At 44.2% G+C, this 17524-nt stretch overlaps 1 protein-coding gene across 4 annotated transcripts in view; it reads left to right on the top strand.

The window, feature by feature from the left end:
- NUP188 (nucleoporin 188) overlaps positions 1-17524 on the top strand; it is a 134860-nt gene that overhangs the window by 28675 nt on the left and 88661 nt on the right. For all 4 annotated transcript variants that reach the window (XM_089669093.1, XM_089669092.1, XM_089669095.1 and 1 more), the window contains exons 3-6: positions 2630-2703; positions 10567-10648; positions 10736-10816; positions 10895-10939. In XM_089669093.1, coding sequence (XP_089525219.1) covers positions 2630-2703; positions 10567-10648; positions 10736-10816; positions 10895-10939 — 282 coding nt within the window. The remainder of the gene's footprint in view (positions 1-2629; positions 2704-10566; positions 10649-10735; positions 10817-10894; positions 10940-17524) is intronic.

Here is a 17524-nt window from a genome sequence, read left to right as displayed (position 1 = left end):
TTGTGAAGAGGAGTGGTCCAAAATGACTCCAGATCGTTGTGCAGGTCTGATCTGCAACTACAGGAAACGTTTGGTTGAGGTTATTGCTGCCAAAGGAGGGTCAACCAGTTATTAAGTCCAAAGGTTCACATACTTTTTCCTCCCTGCACTGTGAATGTTTACATGTTATGTGCAATTAAACCATGGCAACATCTAATGTTTGTGTAGTATTATGTTCAGCAGACTGTGTTCTTCTATTGTTGTGACTAAGATGACGTTCAGAACCCATTTTATGCCAAATTCATGCAAAACTCCATGTAATCCCAAGGGGTTCACATACTTTTTCTTGCAACTGTAAATTCATTACCACAGAGTGATATATTTCAAGCATTTCTTTCTCAATTTTTATGATTATGGCTTACAGCTAGTGAAAACCCAAAATTTATGAACTCAGAAAATTAGAATATTATGAAAAAGCTCAATATTGTAGATTCATGTTGTCACACTCTAATCAGCTAATTAACTCAAAACACCTGTAAAGGTTTCCTGAGCCTTTAAATGGTCTCTCAATCTGGTTCAGTAGGTTACACAATCGTGGGGAAGACTGCTGACTTGACAGTTATCCAGAACACAGTCATTGACACCCTCCACAAGGAGGGCAAGTCGCAAAAGGTAATTGCTAAAGAAGCTGACTGTTCACAGAGTGCTGTATCCAAGCATATTAGTGGAAGCAAAAAGTGTGGTAGAAAAAGGTGCACAAGCAACAGGGATAACAGCAGCCTTAAGAGGATTGTGAAGCAAGGCCATTCAAGAATTTAGGGGAGTTTCTCAAGGAGTGGACTTTGTCTGGTTTCAGTGCTTCAAGAGCCACCACACACAGACGTATCCAGGACATGGGCTACAACTGTCGCAGTCCTTGTGTCAAGCAACTCCTGAACCAGAGACAATGTCAGAAGTGTCTTACCTGGGCTAAGGAGAAAAAGGACTGGACTGTTGCTCAGTGGTCCAAAGTCCTCTTTTCGGATATAAGTAAATTTTGCATTTCATTTGGAAATCCCAGAGTCTGGAGGAAGGGTGGAGAGGCACAGAATCCTAGTTGCATGAGGTCCAGTGTGAAGTTTCCACAGTGAGTGATGATTTGGGGAACTGTGTCTGCTGGTGTTGGTTCACCGTGTTTTATCAAGTGCAAAGTCAGCGCAGCCCTCTACCAGGAAATTCTAGAGCACTTCATGCTTCCCTCTGCTGACCAGCTTTATGGAGATGCTGATTACATTTTCCTGCAGGACTTGGCACCTACCCACACTGCCAAAAGTACTAATACCTGGTTTAAAGATCATGGTATCAGTGTACCTGATTAGCCAGCAAACTCGCCTGACCTAAACCCCAGAGAGAATCTGTGGGAAGATATCAAGAGGAAGATGAGAGACCAGACCCAACAATGCAGGCAAGCTGAAGGCTGCTATCAAAGCAACCTGGGCTTCCATGACTCCTCAGCAGTGCCACAGGCTGATCACCTTCATGCCACGCCGCATTGATGCAGTAATTCATGCAAAAGGATCCCCAACCAAGTATTGAGTGCATACTGTACTGTACATGGACATACTTTTCAGTAAGCCAACATCTCTGTATTATAAATCCTTTTTAATTGGTTTTATGTAATATTCTAATTTTCTGAGTTTATGATTATGGCTTACAGCTAGTGAAAACCCAAAATTCATGAAGTCTTCCCCCTGTAAGTTAAGATCATAATGTGCTTATATGCATCGTATACTACCACATTATGAAAGATTTGCCTAAAAATTAAGCCCTCCAGTGGCTCCCTGTCACTGCTGACAGGGCTTTCATTTTCACCCGCTCTTCTTTCCAGGGTTCGTCCATTGAGAGTGCAGTGCACATGCGCCAGTGACATCACCGGCTGCTACTAAAGTAATATTTTCTAAATGGTGCACGTTTAGGAGATATTAACTGTATCTACAGGTAAGCCTTTTTATAGACTTACCTGTAGATATAAATAAACAAGTGGACTTTACTACCCCTTTACAATGCTTGAAAATCTCTCTGCTCAGGTGTGAATGCAGAGTTACAGTGACTGCTGAAGATCAGTGTTTCTTAGCATTTTTTCAGTAAAGACACCTTTTAAAACGATACAAAATCTCGAGCCACCCCAAATGTAAAAACTAATAGTTTTACATATCGCAGCAGCATCCACACATGTAGGAAACCCAATATTAGGGGTGATTTATTCTTGCATTACATTCTTATGCCGCCCTTATCAATCAATGACGTTATTGTTTGTTGGTACGCCATCGGCTGTCCTGTGTTGTGCGCAAGCTTGCAATGCTGCAAAATAACCTGTGGCTCTGTGTAACAAAAAGCTTGCACACAATTTTTCGGCAGTTTGTAGACATTTTACCAAAGCGCCCCTGAGAAACCCAGAGGTCACCCGGGTTGAAAAAGGCTGCTCTAGATTATTGCTGCAGTGGAATATAGATTGCTCAGATGAAGGTGAATTGGGTAAACTCTAAATTAAGGGCAGTGCCAGTTTTTTTTTTTTTTTCTTTCTGGATAGATTTAGTAGTGTTGAAATTGGGCATTTCCCTCTCTTTGTATGAAGCCTTCTAGTAATATGACAAATGTAACTGTTTTCTAGATGCAGATCAAAGGCGAGCTTGATCGATATGGAGGAAGGTTTCTTCATGGCTTGGCTTTCTACAAACCTCCCAGGTACACAAATACAATGTAATTGGGAAAAGCAAAAACAAGCTTTCCTATCTAATATGTGAATTATTTTCGTTTAGTATAGACCAAATTCATATCTGCATGCTGGGGCATGCGTGCTCTGCCTTTTTACATGCATTTTAAACATATGACCATTGAGCTCTATGTGACACACCATTTGACTGGAAACGCATCAAAAATAAAGCAAGGATGGCTGTTTAGTTTTTTTTTTGTTTTTGTTTTTATCCTGCATTGTTCTTGCTACACTGAGATGTGAACAGGCCCATAAACTCTAAGGGTCCATTCTAACTTGTGCATTGTGGTAGGAAGAGGTAAAATAAACACATTCCTGCAATGCACCTGCTTTATGTGCAGTGCACTGAAGTGCCATTCAATATGAATGGCACTCCAACGCACTGTACATTACAAAGATGTTGAATTCCTATCGCCTGATACCTGGGACATGTAATACTGGGTGCCGGGCAGGTAGTTTTTTTTTTCTTTTTTACCTTCAACCCTGCTGCGGACAAGCAGTAGGGCTCACCTGTCAGCTGCTGCCCCGAATACTTCCACACAGTGCAAGCCTCTCCACCCCTCCCCCCCGTGTGAAGCTCCCCCCGCCCACTGTCTCCCGGGCTCCGCTTGCCCATCTGCAGGCACGGGACTGGCTCACCGCCGGCGGCTAGAGGGGAGGGAGGAGAGCGGACATGTCCACTCCCCTTCCGTTCTTGTCCTGACCTGGAAGTGACGTTATGAGGTCACTTCCAGGTTCCCATTGAGAGATGCCTGGCAATTGAGGCCGGGAAAGAATGTAATGCAGTACTGTGTGCACTGCATTACATTCAGGGGAGCACAGAGGGGAGACATCCAGAGAATCTATCACCAAAAAATCATTGTGTGATGAAAAAAATAATTAAGAAAAAAAAAAGTTTTTATTTAATTGTAAAAAATGAAAGTTACACCCAAGCACATAACATCCCCCCCAAAAAATGGAGCCCCCCCCCACATATACAAATGTACAAACGTAAAAGCACACGCTGGGGCGCCTATGCATGAAAATGTCGATTGCGATACACAAGTTACATATTGCCGCTCACTCCAGAATGAGAGCAATAATTCTAGCACCAGACCTCCTCCATAACACTATACTGATGACCTATAAGGGGCTTTTAAAGCGTCACCCATAGAAAATATAGGGTACTGAAGTTTGTCGCCATTTCACGAGTGCACGCAAATTTAAGGTTTGACAAGTTGGATATCTATTTACTCGTTGCAGCCTCATCTTTTATATTTTACAAAAAAATAGGGTAATTTATTGCATTTTTTTGTGCCCTAAATTTAACTAACTTGTATTTCTTAATGAAATTTAGTGGTAATATCATGCGACATAAAAAATTGGAACTACCACTATTTTATTCTCTAGGGTCTCTGATTTCAGAAAATATATCGTGTTTGGGGGTGTTGTGTAATCTTCAGGCCTAAAATGATTTTTTTTAATCTTGTGCAAAAAACGCAAAAGGCTCTGGCAGCGAAAGGGATAAAGGATAAGCCCGTGCGGTGCTGGAGACAGGCAGGGAGATGAACAGTGCAATGTTAAAAATATTAAACATTTAAGTCACCATAAAACCCCTTTTTATTTTTAAAACATTCCTAATATCACCTCCGATTTTAAATACGGTTTTGGTTAAAAACATTTTTTTTCTTTATCTGGACAAGAATAATGTCATGAGAGACAAGTAGATTGGGACACCAATTTAGTCCCTTGGACAAGTAGTTTTTTCTGTGTCAATATATTTTTTGAAACGCAGATCAATACAAAACAGCTATTCGCTCGCGCAGGAGTTACAGACCGATAGGTGAACAAATAACTAAACAGGCGATATCTATAACACTTTTGAAGCATTACAAATAGTCATAATGTGGTCCTGTGAGCCACAGTATGGCTTCAATGTCCCAGATGCAAGTCCTGGGAGGACAAATGGTAGATATCAATGTTATCAATCTATCGTTTCACTTGAAAAGAAAGAAATCAGAAAAGAAGAACCGAAATGAAGAAAGCAGAAGAGAAGAAGAATCAAAGCAAGGAACGTAAATAGAGGAGAAAAGAGTAGCCTCCTGCAGGCCTGGGTCCTAATTGAAATTTAAGAAGCTCCTAAGCCCAATGGGGAAAGGGTAGGGAACGCGTAGGTCCACCAAGGGCGCCAAACTTTCAAAAGTTTATCATGTGAGTCGCATACAATCTGGCCATCTTCTCATGTAACATCAGAGTAATCAGGGTATTCTTAACCTTATGAAAAGGGACAGAGGGTGTCTTTCATGTCTTGGCTATGACCCGTTTGGTGGCTATAAATGGGTAGGTGGCTAATTTTTGTTGGTGAGCATGTAACCCCACAATCGGGCAGTGTAACAAAGCCAACTTCGCATCTCTTGGAATGGGAATATGGAAGATAGAGTATAAAGGCCAAATACTCTAGACCATGGGTCTGCAACCTTTAAGACATAAAGAGCCACTTGGACCCATTTCCGAGAGGGAAAAAAAGACTGGGAGCCGCAAAACCATTGCAACATTTAAAACAAATCTGACACTGCATATATTGCAAAAAGCGCTCTGGTCATGAAGGGGGTTTAAGGGCCCAGTAAGCAAAGGGTTAATCAGGGCCACAGTGTATCGTCATAATCACAATCATAGCCTTAGGTCAGTGGTGGGCAACCTTTTTTTTCAACTGAGCCAAATCTCGCCAAAACCACGATTGAAATTTATTTTGAGAGCCACATTTTTAAAACTGAAAATACATCCCCCATATAGTAATTCATCCCCCATAGTAATTCATCCCCCATAGTAATTCATCCCCCATATAGTAATTCATCCCCCATATAGTAATTCATCCCCCATATAGTAATTCATCCCCCATAGTAATTCATCCCCCATATAGTAATTCATCCCCCATAGTAATTCATCCCCCACATAGTAATTCATCCCCCATAGTAATTCATCCCCCACATAGTAATTCATACCCCACATAGTAATTCATCCCCCATATAGTAATTCATCCCCCATATAGTAATTCATCCCCCCTATAGTAATTCATCCCCCCTATAGTAATTCATCCCCTATATTGTGTCAATTCACTTACCTTTGCTCCGCGCGTTCCTCTCGCCCTGTTCCCGCGCCGTTCCGGTCTTCAGGGCGGACTGTGAGAGGGGAGGAGTTCGTCACGCTGCCCCGCCTACATCCTGACAGCCAATGTTTGCCACGCTCCGCGGGCCAGATTAAAAGGTCCGCCGGGCCGTAGTTTGCCCATTACTGGGCTAGCTGCAGAGTCCTGACTTTTGGGGCGGCCGCCCGAGAGGAGGGAGGGTAGCGGGCGCCCGGCACACAGAAGAGCCGCATTAAAATGTGTAAAGAGCCGCTGCTTGCCGACCACTGAGCTACGGCAACCCTATTGCCTGTCACCTGGTGGGCAGTGTGCTCCGGAGCCGCAGCAAAGGTGAAAAAGAGCCGCATGCGGCTCTGGAGCCGCGGGTTGCCGACACCCGCTCTAGACCAAAACCCTTTGAGACGTGGGCATGACCACCAGGTATGGACCATGTCACCTCACAGTCCGCAGCCGTGGAAACATCTGTCAACAAAATCGGGATTTGCACTTCCAATGCGGGTGGGAACTCAACATCATCGCAGGAGGACTTTGTAGGCAGCATCCATTGTGAACGTGTTGAATGAGCAACGGGTAATAATTGACCATGCTTTAATCCAGTCCACTGAGTCCACAGAAGCTCCTAGGTCCCTCTCCCAGCTAGAAATTTAAGAAAGAGATGAAGAGGCTACAGAGTTCAATGAGGAATAAAGAAGAGTGATGGTGTCCAAGGCACCTGGAGAAGTTCGACATAAGTGCTCAAAGACCGTGGACCTATAAGGAAATGTGGAATTACGTCTTAGAGAGGATATCCAGTGGGGAAGCTGGACATAGCGGTAAAATTCAGACCGCAGATCCTGGTAAGTCTCCTGAATAGAGGACCAAGAGGGAAACGTTCATGAGGAAAGCAAATGTTGGACCTGTGTGAAGCCGTGCACTACCCACCATTGAAAGGATATTGGCTGTTTGAAGCCTGGAGGAAAGGGGATTGTTAAACAGTGGTAAAAGAGGTAAGTGAGGAGACATGAGGCAACCTGAGAACCATACTGAGTCCCACACTTTCAAATTGTGAAGGATTAGAGGATTAGTGAGGAGAGGCAAAGTCTGTGTGGAAGCCATAGCCGTGCCATGACAGGAAGAGGGGCACAGTTGGGGAGTTCTAAGCACACCCATAGGGAGATATCTGACGTAGCATGAAGCAAGGTGAGCTGTGCAATCTGTGCTGCTTTATAATATTTGGAACACCCAGCCCTCCTTTGAGTCTGTGGGTGAACAATGGGGAGCACAAAACCTTTGGGCGTTTATAGGCCCAAATAAAGGAAAGGATCCTGTTATGTAGAAGGCGTAAAAAGAAAGAAGGGACAGGCAAAGTTAAAAAAAAACAAATAAAGAATTTGGGGAAGTATAGTCATTTTTATGGCTTGTATACAGCCAATTAACATTAAGGAGGGAAATTCCCATGACTGTAACAAAGAAGTGTCGGTTCGAAGAAGGGGGTAGTAGTTAGATGAGAAAAGAGTTGAGAAAGATGCAGTTAATTTGACCCCTAAATAGTCAATGGAGGTGGTTGCCCAGCGGTATGGGAAATATTGTTGAAAGTGAACGACAGAAGAGGGCGGCAGAGAGATATTGAGAGCCTTTGTTTTATGAGGATTGATTTGTAAGCCCGATATAGCCGAAAAGTGGGAGAGTAAGTGTTGTAGGTTAGGAAGGGATGTCGGGATTTGTCAAAGTTAAAAGTGCGTCATCCGCAAACAAATTCACTTTATGTTGAGACCCCGCATAAGGGATTCCTGAAATATTGCGATCTGAGTGCAGTGCAATCGCCAAAGGTTCAAGAGCTAAAACAAATAGGATGGGAGAGAGGGGGCAACCCTGCCTAGTGCCACGGAGGATTGGAAAAGGGTCGGAAAGAAGACTGGCATATTTCACGCAGGCTGACGGGGAGGAGTAAAGGGCTGAAATCCAAGCCAGAATGGGATCACCAAAACCCCAACGTTGTAAAGCAGAGCGTAAATAATCCCAAGAAAGGGAGTCAATTGCCTTATATATATCAAGGGAAAGAATGAAACCTAGGATCTTTCTACTATTCAAAATATGTGACAAGTGGATCACTTTTCTAACATTGTCCTCTGCCTGCCGGCCTGGAATAAACCCCAGTTGGTCTCTATGGATCTATGGAGGTAAGGGCTGTTTTGAGACATCTATAGTAGCACTGAGGCTTCAATGAAGAGGGGCTCATTCCCTATATATTACTCCTGTGGATTGGACTTTTAAGTTCACATTTTTTTCATTATTTGAAGCGCCGCACTTCTGTATATTATAAGCTGTCTCATGACCTTTGACATAGCTTGACCTGTCTCATGCTATGGTGTAGGTCTCATATTTGTAGAAAGGACGAACAGCAAGATGTTTAATACAAGGGAAATATCAAATTCATATGTTAATGGTGGCTTGACAGGTCTGCTTCAGAAAAATTCACAAATGTAGTGGTGCAGGTGTGACTATATTTTTCTGCTTGGAACAAAATATGATGGTAACTGGATAATATGGGATCATGGCTATGCGTAGAAGAGACAGCACTGTTAGGCCTGGTTCACACTGATGTGATTTCAGGTGAGACTTGTGTTACACTGAATCATGTGACTATGGAAATAAAAATTTTTTCAGTAGTGCCCAGTCACATCCATGCAGAGCAGCTTCAATGCGACTTTGGGGAAGGGTCCTGTGCTACTTTGGTGCAATGCAGTGCGAATTTGTAGCCCATAGACTTCAATGGAAACGTTTCAAAATCACATCTAAATGCTATTTTTATGCGTTTTGCATGCATTTGTGCTGACTATAAGAAGCTGGCACCTAGCCTTACTTGAGGTTTACTTGCTGTCATGTGACTTTACTTTCTGAGCCACTGAGTGAGGACAAGCATGTAAATTATGACCTCTGACTTTTCTTGTCCGTATGTTTGTTTTGGCTCATTGTCTCAGAAAGTACTAAAGCCAGAGAGCCATACAACAAACAATTTTGAGGATTAAATCGGCAATTATTATTTTATTATTTTTCTTATACATTATTATTATTATTATTATACAGTATTTATAAAGTGCCAATAGTTCTCTCAGTGCTGTACATTACAAAGGGGGACAGAACATGTGACAGAACAATAACAATACAATGCAAAACATGAGGGGATCGAGGGCCCTGCTCTTTCGAGCTTACAATCTAGGAGGGAGGGGATGGTGGCACAGGAGGAGATAGCTGTGGGGGATGGAGTGGTAGGAAGAGTGAAAGAGGTCGGCAAGTTAGCAGGGGGTGGGGTAGGCTTCCCTGAAGAGATGGGTTTTCAGGGTGCGCCTAAAGGAGAGGAGAGTAGGTGATAATCTGATGGGTTGGGCAGGGAGTTCCAGAGGATGGGTGACACCCTGGAGAAGTCCTGGAGGCGGGCATGGGAGGAGGAGACCAGGGAACTAGAGAGAAGGAGGTCTTGTGAGGAGCGGAGTGTGCGTGCTGGGCGGTACTTGGATATTAGGTCAGTGATGTAGTTCGGGGCAGTATGGTGGACAGCTTTGTACGTCAGCGTTAGGATTTTGAATTTGATCCGTTGCGCAATCGGAAGCCAGTGGAGGGATTGGCAGAGGGGGGTAGCGGTGATGGAGCGGTTGGAAAGGTGAATGAGTCTGGCAGCCGTATTCAGGATGGACTGAAGCGGGGATAGCCAGCGGCGAGGCAGGCCAGTGAGGAGAGAGTTGCAGTAGTCGAGTCGTGATATGATGAGGGAGTGGATGAGCTGTTTAGTGTTTTCTGGGGTTAGGAACGTGCGGATTTTGGCGATGTTGCGGAGGTGGAGTCTGCACGAGTTTGTTAAAGATTGGACTTGGGGCTGGAAGGATAGGTTGGAGTCCAGAATGACACCAAGTACTCTGGCCTGCGAGGCGGGTTTGATGGTGGCGTTGTTGGATGTGATGGAGAAGTCAACATGATTCATATAGCGCCAAATGTTTGTACAGTCTCCCTGTCAGTCCCCCTGTCAGAATACAATAGCTCAGCAGGGAGATCGCCTACCAGCTCCAAGTATTTTTTCCTTCTGCCCGCTGGTTTGAACAAAAAAAAACTGATAGTTTGTACCAGGCATTGCTCTCATGCAGCAGTCAAGTCTTAATTGTTTCAAATTGGGTTATATACCAAATTTCATATGACTGTGGAATTTTTTAAGAATTGTCCGTAACATGGCCATGAGTTTTAATGGAATGGTGTATGAATAAAAATAATGCTTTTATAATAATGTTATTACGTAGCCCTAGAAACGTCCCTTTAGTCTAGCCCTCTTTTTGTGTCATTGCCTCTCTCTACTAGATTGGGTCTTCAATGGCCATCATAATACCCATCAGTGCAGGTTTCCTTCAAGATGACTATCTTTTCTCTGGCTGATTCTCTAGATCCTGAGACTGCCCTGTTCTGTCATTTCTGCATATCTTTGTATTGGTTTTATTTATACATTATTTTAGCAAATGTGTTTTTGTTGGCTACTTTTTAAAAACCCAGCTCCAGCTAAAGCTCTTTAATAATTTTTGGATATAGTATGAAAGGGTTAGAGCTGCTCTTAGGTTTTTACTGATGTGTGTTTTCCCATTGGGGATAAGAAACAAACGATGGCTGAAGATGGGATTTATGCACTGTTGCTTCCTATTTTACAATTTATAGTTTTTAAGAAATCATTTATTTGACTTTGATCTTCTAGCACTAGCTCTGCAGACAAGGTGAAAGCAAGCAATGTAGCTCCTGCATTGAAGGAACTTGGATTACGTTTAAGCAAATTTCTGGTGAGTCAGCTCTTAGGCATGGTGGAGGGGTAAAAAAAATAGTTTTTAGTCAAAAATGTAGTAATCGGTGTTATTACAATGATACAGGGACTGAATGAGGAACAGAGTGTGCAGCTGCTGCAGTGCTACCTCCAGGATGATTACAGAGGAACCCAGGACAATATAAAGGTCAGACCATGCCCAGCTATGTGAAATAAGGAACATGCAAAAAAAGAATGTGTTATATCACTTGCCTCTGTTTTCCAGCTGGTGCCGCAAGATGAAAGGCAGAGTCAAGCACTGATGTTAAAGGTCTGTCACTTTTTTTTTAAACTGATCTTTATTTTGTTTTTTTGAAGAATGACCAAAGTTTGGGCTTAATGATTTTAGTACAAAAAACTGTTTTCATAATGATGCCTTTCATGTTTTCCTCATCTCCTTGTAAATTACAATTGAGACTTTGGGCTTTTTAGGTCTGAGGTCTTGCCTCATTTTCCACATCTTTTTTACAATGAACCTGTCCTGGCCCCATATAGTGGTTTGGATAACAATATTGCTGTATGCAAGTATCTGTGCTATTCATCCAATCAATGTTCCAGTTTTGTTCTTTGCCTCTTCCTCATATTTTTGCCTGCAATCATCCAATGCATCCTTGGCACCTGGCTCAGTTGTGTGCCCTTTGGTCTCTTGGAACATGTTTCCTCATTGTGGAAACGTGTTCATGTGATTTATTCCAACCTGTTCAATGTACCGGAGCCCAAAGTGGGCATTTGCCCCATTCTGGACCTCGAAGCTTTAAATGCTCACATTCATGTCCCAGAATTCCCAAAAGAGTCAAAGTTTGCCTGTCTGCATCAGGGGGACTTGGGGACTTTCTGACCTTAGTGGATCTGAAGGGTGCTTACAATGCCTTGAAAAAGTATTCATACCCTTGAAATTATCCACATTTTGTCATGTTACAGCCAAAAACGTTAATGTATTTTATTGGGATATTATGTGATAGACCAACACAAAGTGGCACATAATTGGGAAGTGGAAAGAAAATGATAAATGGTTTTCAACATTTTTTTACAAATAAATATCATCTGAAAAGTTTGGAGTGCATTTGTATTCAGCCCCCTTTACTCTGATACTCCTAACTAACATCTAGTGGACCCAATTGCCTTCAGAAGTCACCTAATTAGTAAATAGAGTCCACCTGTGTATAATTTATCATCAGTATAAATGCAGCTGTTCTGTGAAGCCCTCAGAGGTTTGTTAGAGCACATTAGTGAATAAACAATATCATGAAGGCCAAGGAGCACCCCAGACAGGTCAGGAATAAAGTTGTGGAGAAGTTTAAAGCAAGGTTAGGTTAGAAAAAATATCCTAAGCTTTGAACATCTCACGGAGCACTGTTCAATCCATCATCCGAAAATGGAAAGAGTATGGCACTACTACTATCCTACCAAAATATGGTTGTCCACCCAAGGTGACATGCTTGGCAAGGAGAGCATTAATCAGAGAATCAGCCAAGAGGCCCATGGTAGCTCTGGAGAAGCCGCTGAGATCCACAGCTCAGGTGGGAGAATCTGTCCACAGGACAACTATTAGTCATGCATTCAACAAATTTGGCCTTTATGGAACAGTGACAAGAAGAAAGCCATTGTTAACAGAAAGCCATAAGAAGTCCCGTTTGCAGTTTGCGAGAAGCCATGTGGGGGACACAGCAAACATGTGGAAGAAGGTGCTCTGGTCAGATGAGAGCAAAATAACTTTTTGGCCTAAATGGAAATCGCTGTGTGTGGTGGAAAACTAATACTGCACATCACTCTGAAAACACCATTCCCACCGTGAAACGTGGTGGCAGCATCATGTTGTGGGGATGCTTTTCTTCAGCAGGGACAGGGAAGCTGTTCAGAGTTCATAGGAAGATGATGGAGCCAAATACAGGGCAATCTTAGAAGAAAACCTTTTAGAGTCTGCAAAAGACTTGACACTAAGGCAGAGTTTCACCTTCCAGCAGGACAACGACCCAAAACATCCAGCCAGAGCTACAATGGAATGCAGGGTAGATAAAAATCTGATTTTTTATTTTTTTTATTTTTATCAAATTTATTTTAATAAAATATTTTTGGAGTAATAATCTATTTAAAGATAGTTTTCTATTTACGATACATTAATAATTTAGTTTATTCAGCATGAAATGGAGCTTGGTTATGTAGCATGAGGCTGTATATTCTGCAATATTTACATTTTTGTTTAACTCATTCTATGAATGCAAGCTGAGATAACATGCACAGCATTGATGCATTCACAAAATTTCACAGTAACCATGAGAAAAAACATGAAATAAAAGAATTTGAGTCGTTCTCCAACTATGTGTGATTAACCTAAAATCGGTTCTGCCATCGCTGTTTTACTAACCTGGCAGCTTATTATTCTAAACAGGAAACCTTAATTTGGTTTGCAAATATTAAAGATTCTAACCACCAGCAAGAATGAGTCTAATTTCTTACAGTTAAAGAGCACCTGTCTTTTTTGACCCATCATGGCAGTGCCTGTTAGAAGGCATCCACTCACCTGCTGCCGCCACGTCCCTCACCTTGTTGTGTCACTGCCGCATCACCAGCTGTCCCATTAAAGTGAATGGGACTGTCAGTGAGTCAACAGCGGGTCAGAGGAAGAGCTGCTGCGGGACAGAGATGACAGTTGCTCTTTAAAAATTATGATTTAAATCGAGCCTTTTCACTAGTGATTTAAATCAACTTGATTTAAATCAAATACACCCTGATGGGATGGTTTAGATCAGTGGTTCTCAACCTTTCTAATGCCACCACCCCTTAATACAGTTCCTCATGTTGTGGTGACCCCCAACCATAAAATTATTTTCGTTGCTACTTCATAACTGTAATTTTGCAGTGGGAGGACTAGTGCCACATCATTGGTGTCAGTGGAAGGAGTAGTGCCCCATCACTGATGTCAGTGGGATGAATAGTGCCCCATCGTTGGTGTCAGTGGGAGGAATAGTGCCCCATCGTTGGTGTCAGTGGGAGGAATAGTGCCCCATCGTTGGTGTCAGTGGGGGGAATAGTGCCCCATCGTTGGTGTCAGTGGGGGGAATAGTGCCCCATCGTTGGTGTCAGTGGGGGGAATAGTGCCCCATCGTTGGTGTCAGTGGGGGGAATAGTGCCCCATCGTTGGTGTCAGTGGGGGGAATAGTGCCCCATCGTTGGTGTCAGTGGGGGGAATAGTGCCCCATCGTTGGTGTCAGTGGGGGGAATAGTGCCCCATCGTTGGTGTCAGTGGGGGGAATAGTGCCCCATCGTTGGTGTCAGTGGGGGGAATAGTGCCCCATCGTTGGTGTCAGTGGGGGGAATAGTGCCCCATCGTTGGTGTCAGTGGGGGGAATAGTGCCCCATCGTTGGTGTCAGTGGGGGGAATAGTGCCCCATCGTTGGTGTCAGTGGGGGGAATAGTGCCCCATCGTTGGTGTCAGTGGGGGGAATAGTGCCCCATCGTTGGTGTCAGTGGGGGGAATAGTGCCCCATCGTTGGTGTCATTGGGAGGAATAGTGCCCCATCGTTGGTGTCATTGGGAGGAATAGTGCCCCATCGTTGGTGTCATTGGGGGGAATAGTGCCCCATCGTTGGTGTCATTGGGGGGAATAGTGCCCCATCGTTGGTGTCATTGGGGGGAATAGTGCCCCAACACTGGTGTCAGTGGGGGGAATAGTGCCCCAACATTGGTGTCAGTGGGGGGAATAGTGCCCCATCATTGGTGTCAGTGGGGGGAATAGTGCCCCATCATTGGTGTCAGTGGGAGGAATAGTGCCCCATCATTGGTGTCAGTGGGAGGAATAGTGCCCCATCATTGGTGTCAGTGGGAGGAATAGTGCCCCATCATTGGTGTCAGTGGGAGGAATAGTGCCCCATCATTGGTGTCAGTGGGAGGAATAGTGCCCCATCATTGGTGTCAGTGGGAGGAATAGTACCCCATCATTGGTGTCAGTGGGAGGAATAGTGCCCCATCATTGGTGTCAGTGGGAGGAATAGTGCCCCATCATTGGTGTCAGTGGGGGGAATAGTGCCCCATCATTGGTGTCAGTGGGGGGAATAGTGCCCCATCATTGGTGTCAGTGGGAGGAATAGTGCCCCATCATTGGTGTCAGTCGGAGGAATAGTGCCCCATCATTGGTGTCAGTGGGGGGAATAGTGCCCCATCATTGGTGTCAGTGGGGGGAATAGTGCCCCATCATTGGTGTCAGTGGGGGGAATAGTGCCCCATCATTGGTGTCAGTGGGGGGAATAGTGCCCCATCATTGGTGTCAGTGGGAGGAATAGTGCCCCATCATTGGTGTCAGTGGGAGAAATAGTGCCCCATTGTTGGTATTAGTCACACAAATGATGGGGCACTATTCCTCCCACTGACACCAATGATACTTACCTTGCTGACCCCTGCTCCAGCCTGGGCTCGCTCTCTCACTTACCTGTCAGCTGTCTTCCTTCTCTGGCCGCTCTCCTCTTCACTTACTCCGGCAGTTCCCTCGATCTTCTTAGATCTACGCGCGCTGCCGCTCGGCTCCTCCTCTCCAAGCTCCACCTCCTCGCCGGTGATTGGCCGCCTGTGTGCCTCTCCTGAGCTACAGTTCCGGTGGCCAATCAGCGGCGAGGAGGCGGAGTTGTTGAGGGATCCCGGAGGTGTGGCCAGGTGACAGGGCAGCGTGTCATCCCGCCCACACATCGACTGAGTCAGAGGAGCGGTGTCTCGGTTCCTAAGACCATCGGAAATATGTGTTTTCCGATGGTCTTAGGCGACCCCTGGGAAATGGTCGTTCGACCCCCAAAGGGGTCGCGACCCCCAGGTTGAGAACTGCTGGTTTAGATCATAGCATATTCATTTTTTAAATTGCCCAGTCAAAGTCCAGACCTAAGTCCAATTGAGAATCTGTGGCAAGACTTGAAAATTGCTGTTCACAGATGCTCTCCATCCAATTTGACAGAGCTTGAGCTCTTTTGAAAAGAAGAATGTCACTCTCTAGATGTGCAAAGCTGGTAGAGACATACCCAAAAAGACTTGCAGCTGTAATTGCAGCGAAAGATGGGTCTATAAAGTATTGACTCGGGGGGCTTAATACAAGGACATTTTTCAGATATTTATTTGTAAAAAATTTAGGAAACCATTTATAATTTCCTTCCACTTCACAATTTTATGTGCCACTTTGTGTTGGTCTATCACATAAAATCCCAATAAAATCCATTTTTGGTTCTAACATGACAAAATGTGGAAAATTTAAAGGGGTATGAATACTTTTTTCAAGGCACTGTACATACATGTACCCATCTTTCCAGCGCAGCAGCTATTCTTTTTTTGTGCACTACCAGATTTGGCCTTTCAGTTTGACCTCTGCTCTGTACTTCAGGTGTTCACCAAGGTGCTAGCTTAATTGATGGCTCCCTTACACTCTTGAGGTATCCGATTGTGGACTATTTGAATGATCTCCTTTTGAAGGAACAAAGGAACAGTTGGCAAGAGCTATGGATGATCTCTAACTTTTCATGTGACAAAAGTCATAGCTGACTACGACTCATTGCTTGGCATATCTTGGGCTGGTCCTGGGCACGTCCCAGTCTAGGATATTTCTTCCTTAGGAGAAACCTCAGACTTTCCTGTCTCCAGTTCATGTGCTTTCTGTCCTGGAGCCGTCCAACGCTCAACTTCTGAATGAGAGTCTTGAGTCTTTTTTATTGCAGTTCTGTTGGGCCATGTCCATTTACAGGATTTCCAATGTGGCATTCTTTGTGGCACATGTTGGTCTTATCAGTGTTATGCCGACCAGGTAAGACTTCTTACACATGTACAATGGGCTCTGCCAAGCTGTCATGGTCTTCTGTCCCAAGGAAAGATTTATCACCCTGCTTCTCAGTTGCAGAGTTTGATCCCTTCGATACGTAAGGTTTATTAGTTTAATTCCCACAATTTCTGTCATTGGATGTGGCAGGCTTACGTTGCTTGAATTAATAGTGTTCACTACAGTAGTTTCTCTGTGAGACAGATGCTTTGGACCACGGCTTGGCCCTTAGTACTAATGAAGGCCAGATCTCTGCTCTTTCCATGCTCTTTTACAGAGACTGTTGGCATCCCACACTGACTAAGAACTCAATGTAAGGGGTCTCCCATGTGGTTCTTCTGGTCAAATTCTCTCTTCCTCCACAGGATTTTAATGTGGTCCTTTCTGAGCTTTAGAAGCCCCTTTTAAACCTTGTATATCAAAGATACACTATATTGTCAAAAGTATTGGGGTGCCTGCCTTTACACGCACATGAACTTAATAGCATGTCAGTCTTAGTCCGTAGCGTTCAGTATTGAGTTGGTCCACCCTTTGCAGCTATAGCAGTTTCAACTCTTCTGGGAAGGCTGTCCACAAGGTTTAGGAGGGTGTCTATGGGAATGTTTGACCATTCTTCCAGAAGCGCATTTGTGAGGTCCGGCACTGATGTAGGACAAGAAGGCCTGGCTAGCAGTCTCCCTTCTAATTCATCCCAAAGGTGTTCTGTCGAGTTGAGGCCAGAACTCTGCGCAGGCCAGTCAAGTTCCTCCACCCAAACTTGCTCATCCATGTCTTTATGGACCTTGCTTTGTGCACTGGTGCACAGTCATGTTGGAACAGGGAGGGGCCATTCCCAAACTTTTCCCACAAAGTTGGGAGCTTGAAATTGTCCAAAATGTCTTGGTATGCTGACACCTTAAGCGTTCCCTTCACTGGAACGAAGAGTCCAAGCCCAACCCCTGAAAAACAACCCCACACCATAATCCCCCCTCACAATGCAGTCAGGCAAGTACTGTTCTCCTGGGACCGCCAAACCCAGACACGTCCATTGGATTGCCAGACAGAGAAGTGTGCTTCGTCACTCCAGAG

Source organism: Staurois parvus, unplaced genomic scaffold, assembly GCF_062004578.1.
Source record: "Staurois parvus isolate SC_StPar_1 unplaced genomic scaffold, SC_StPar_1.0 ptg000068l, whole genome shotgun sequence".
NCBI lineage: Eukaryota > Metazoa > Chordata > Amphibia > Anura > Ranidae > Staurois > Staurois parvus.
This window is presented reverse-complemented; position numbering and strand designations above follow the sequence as displayed.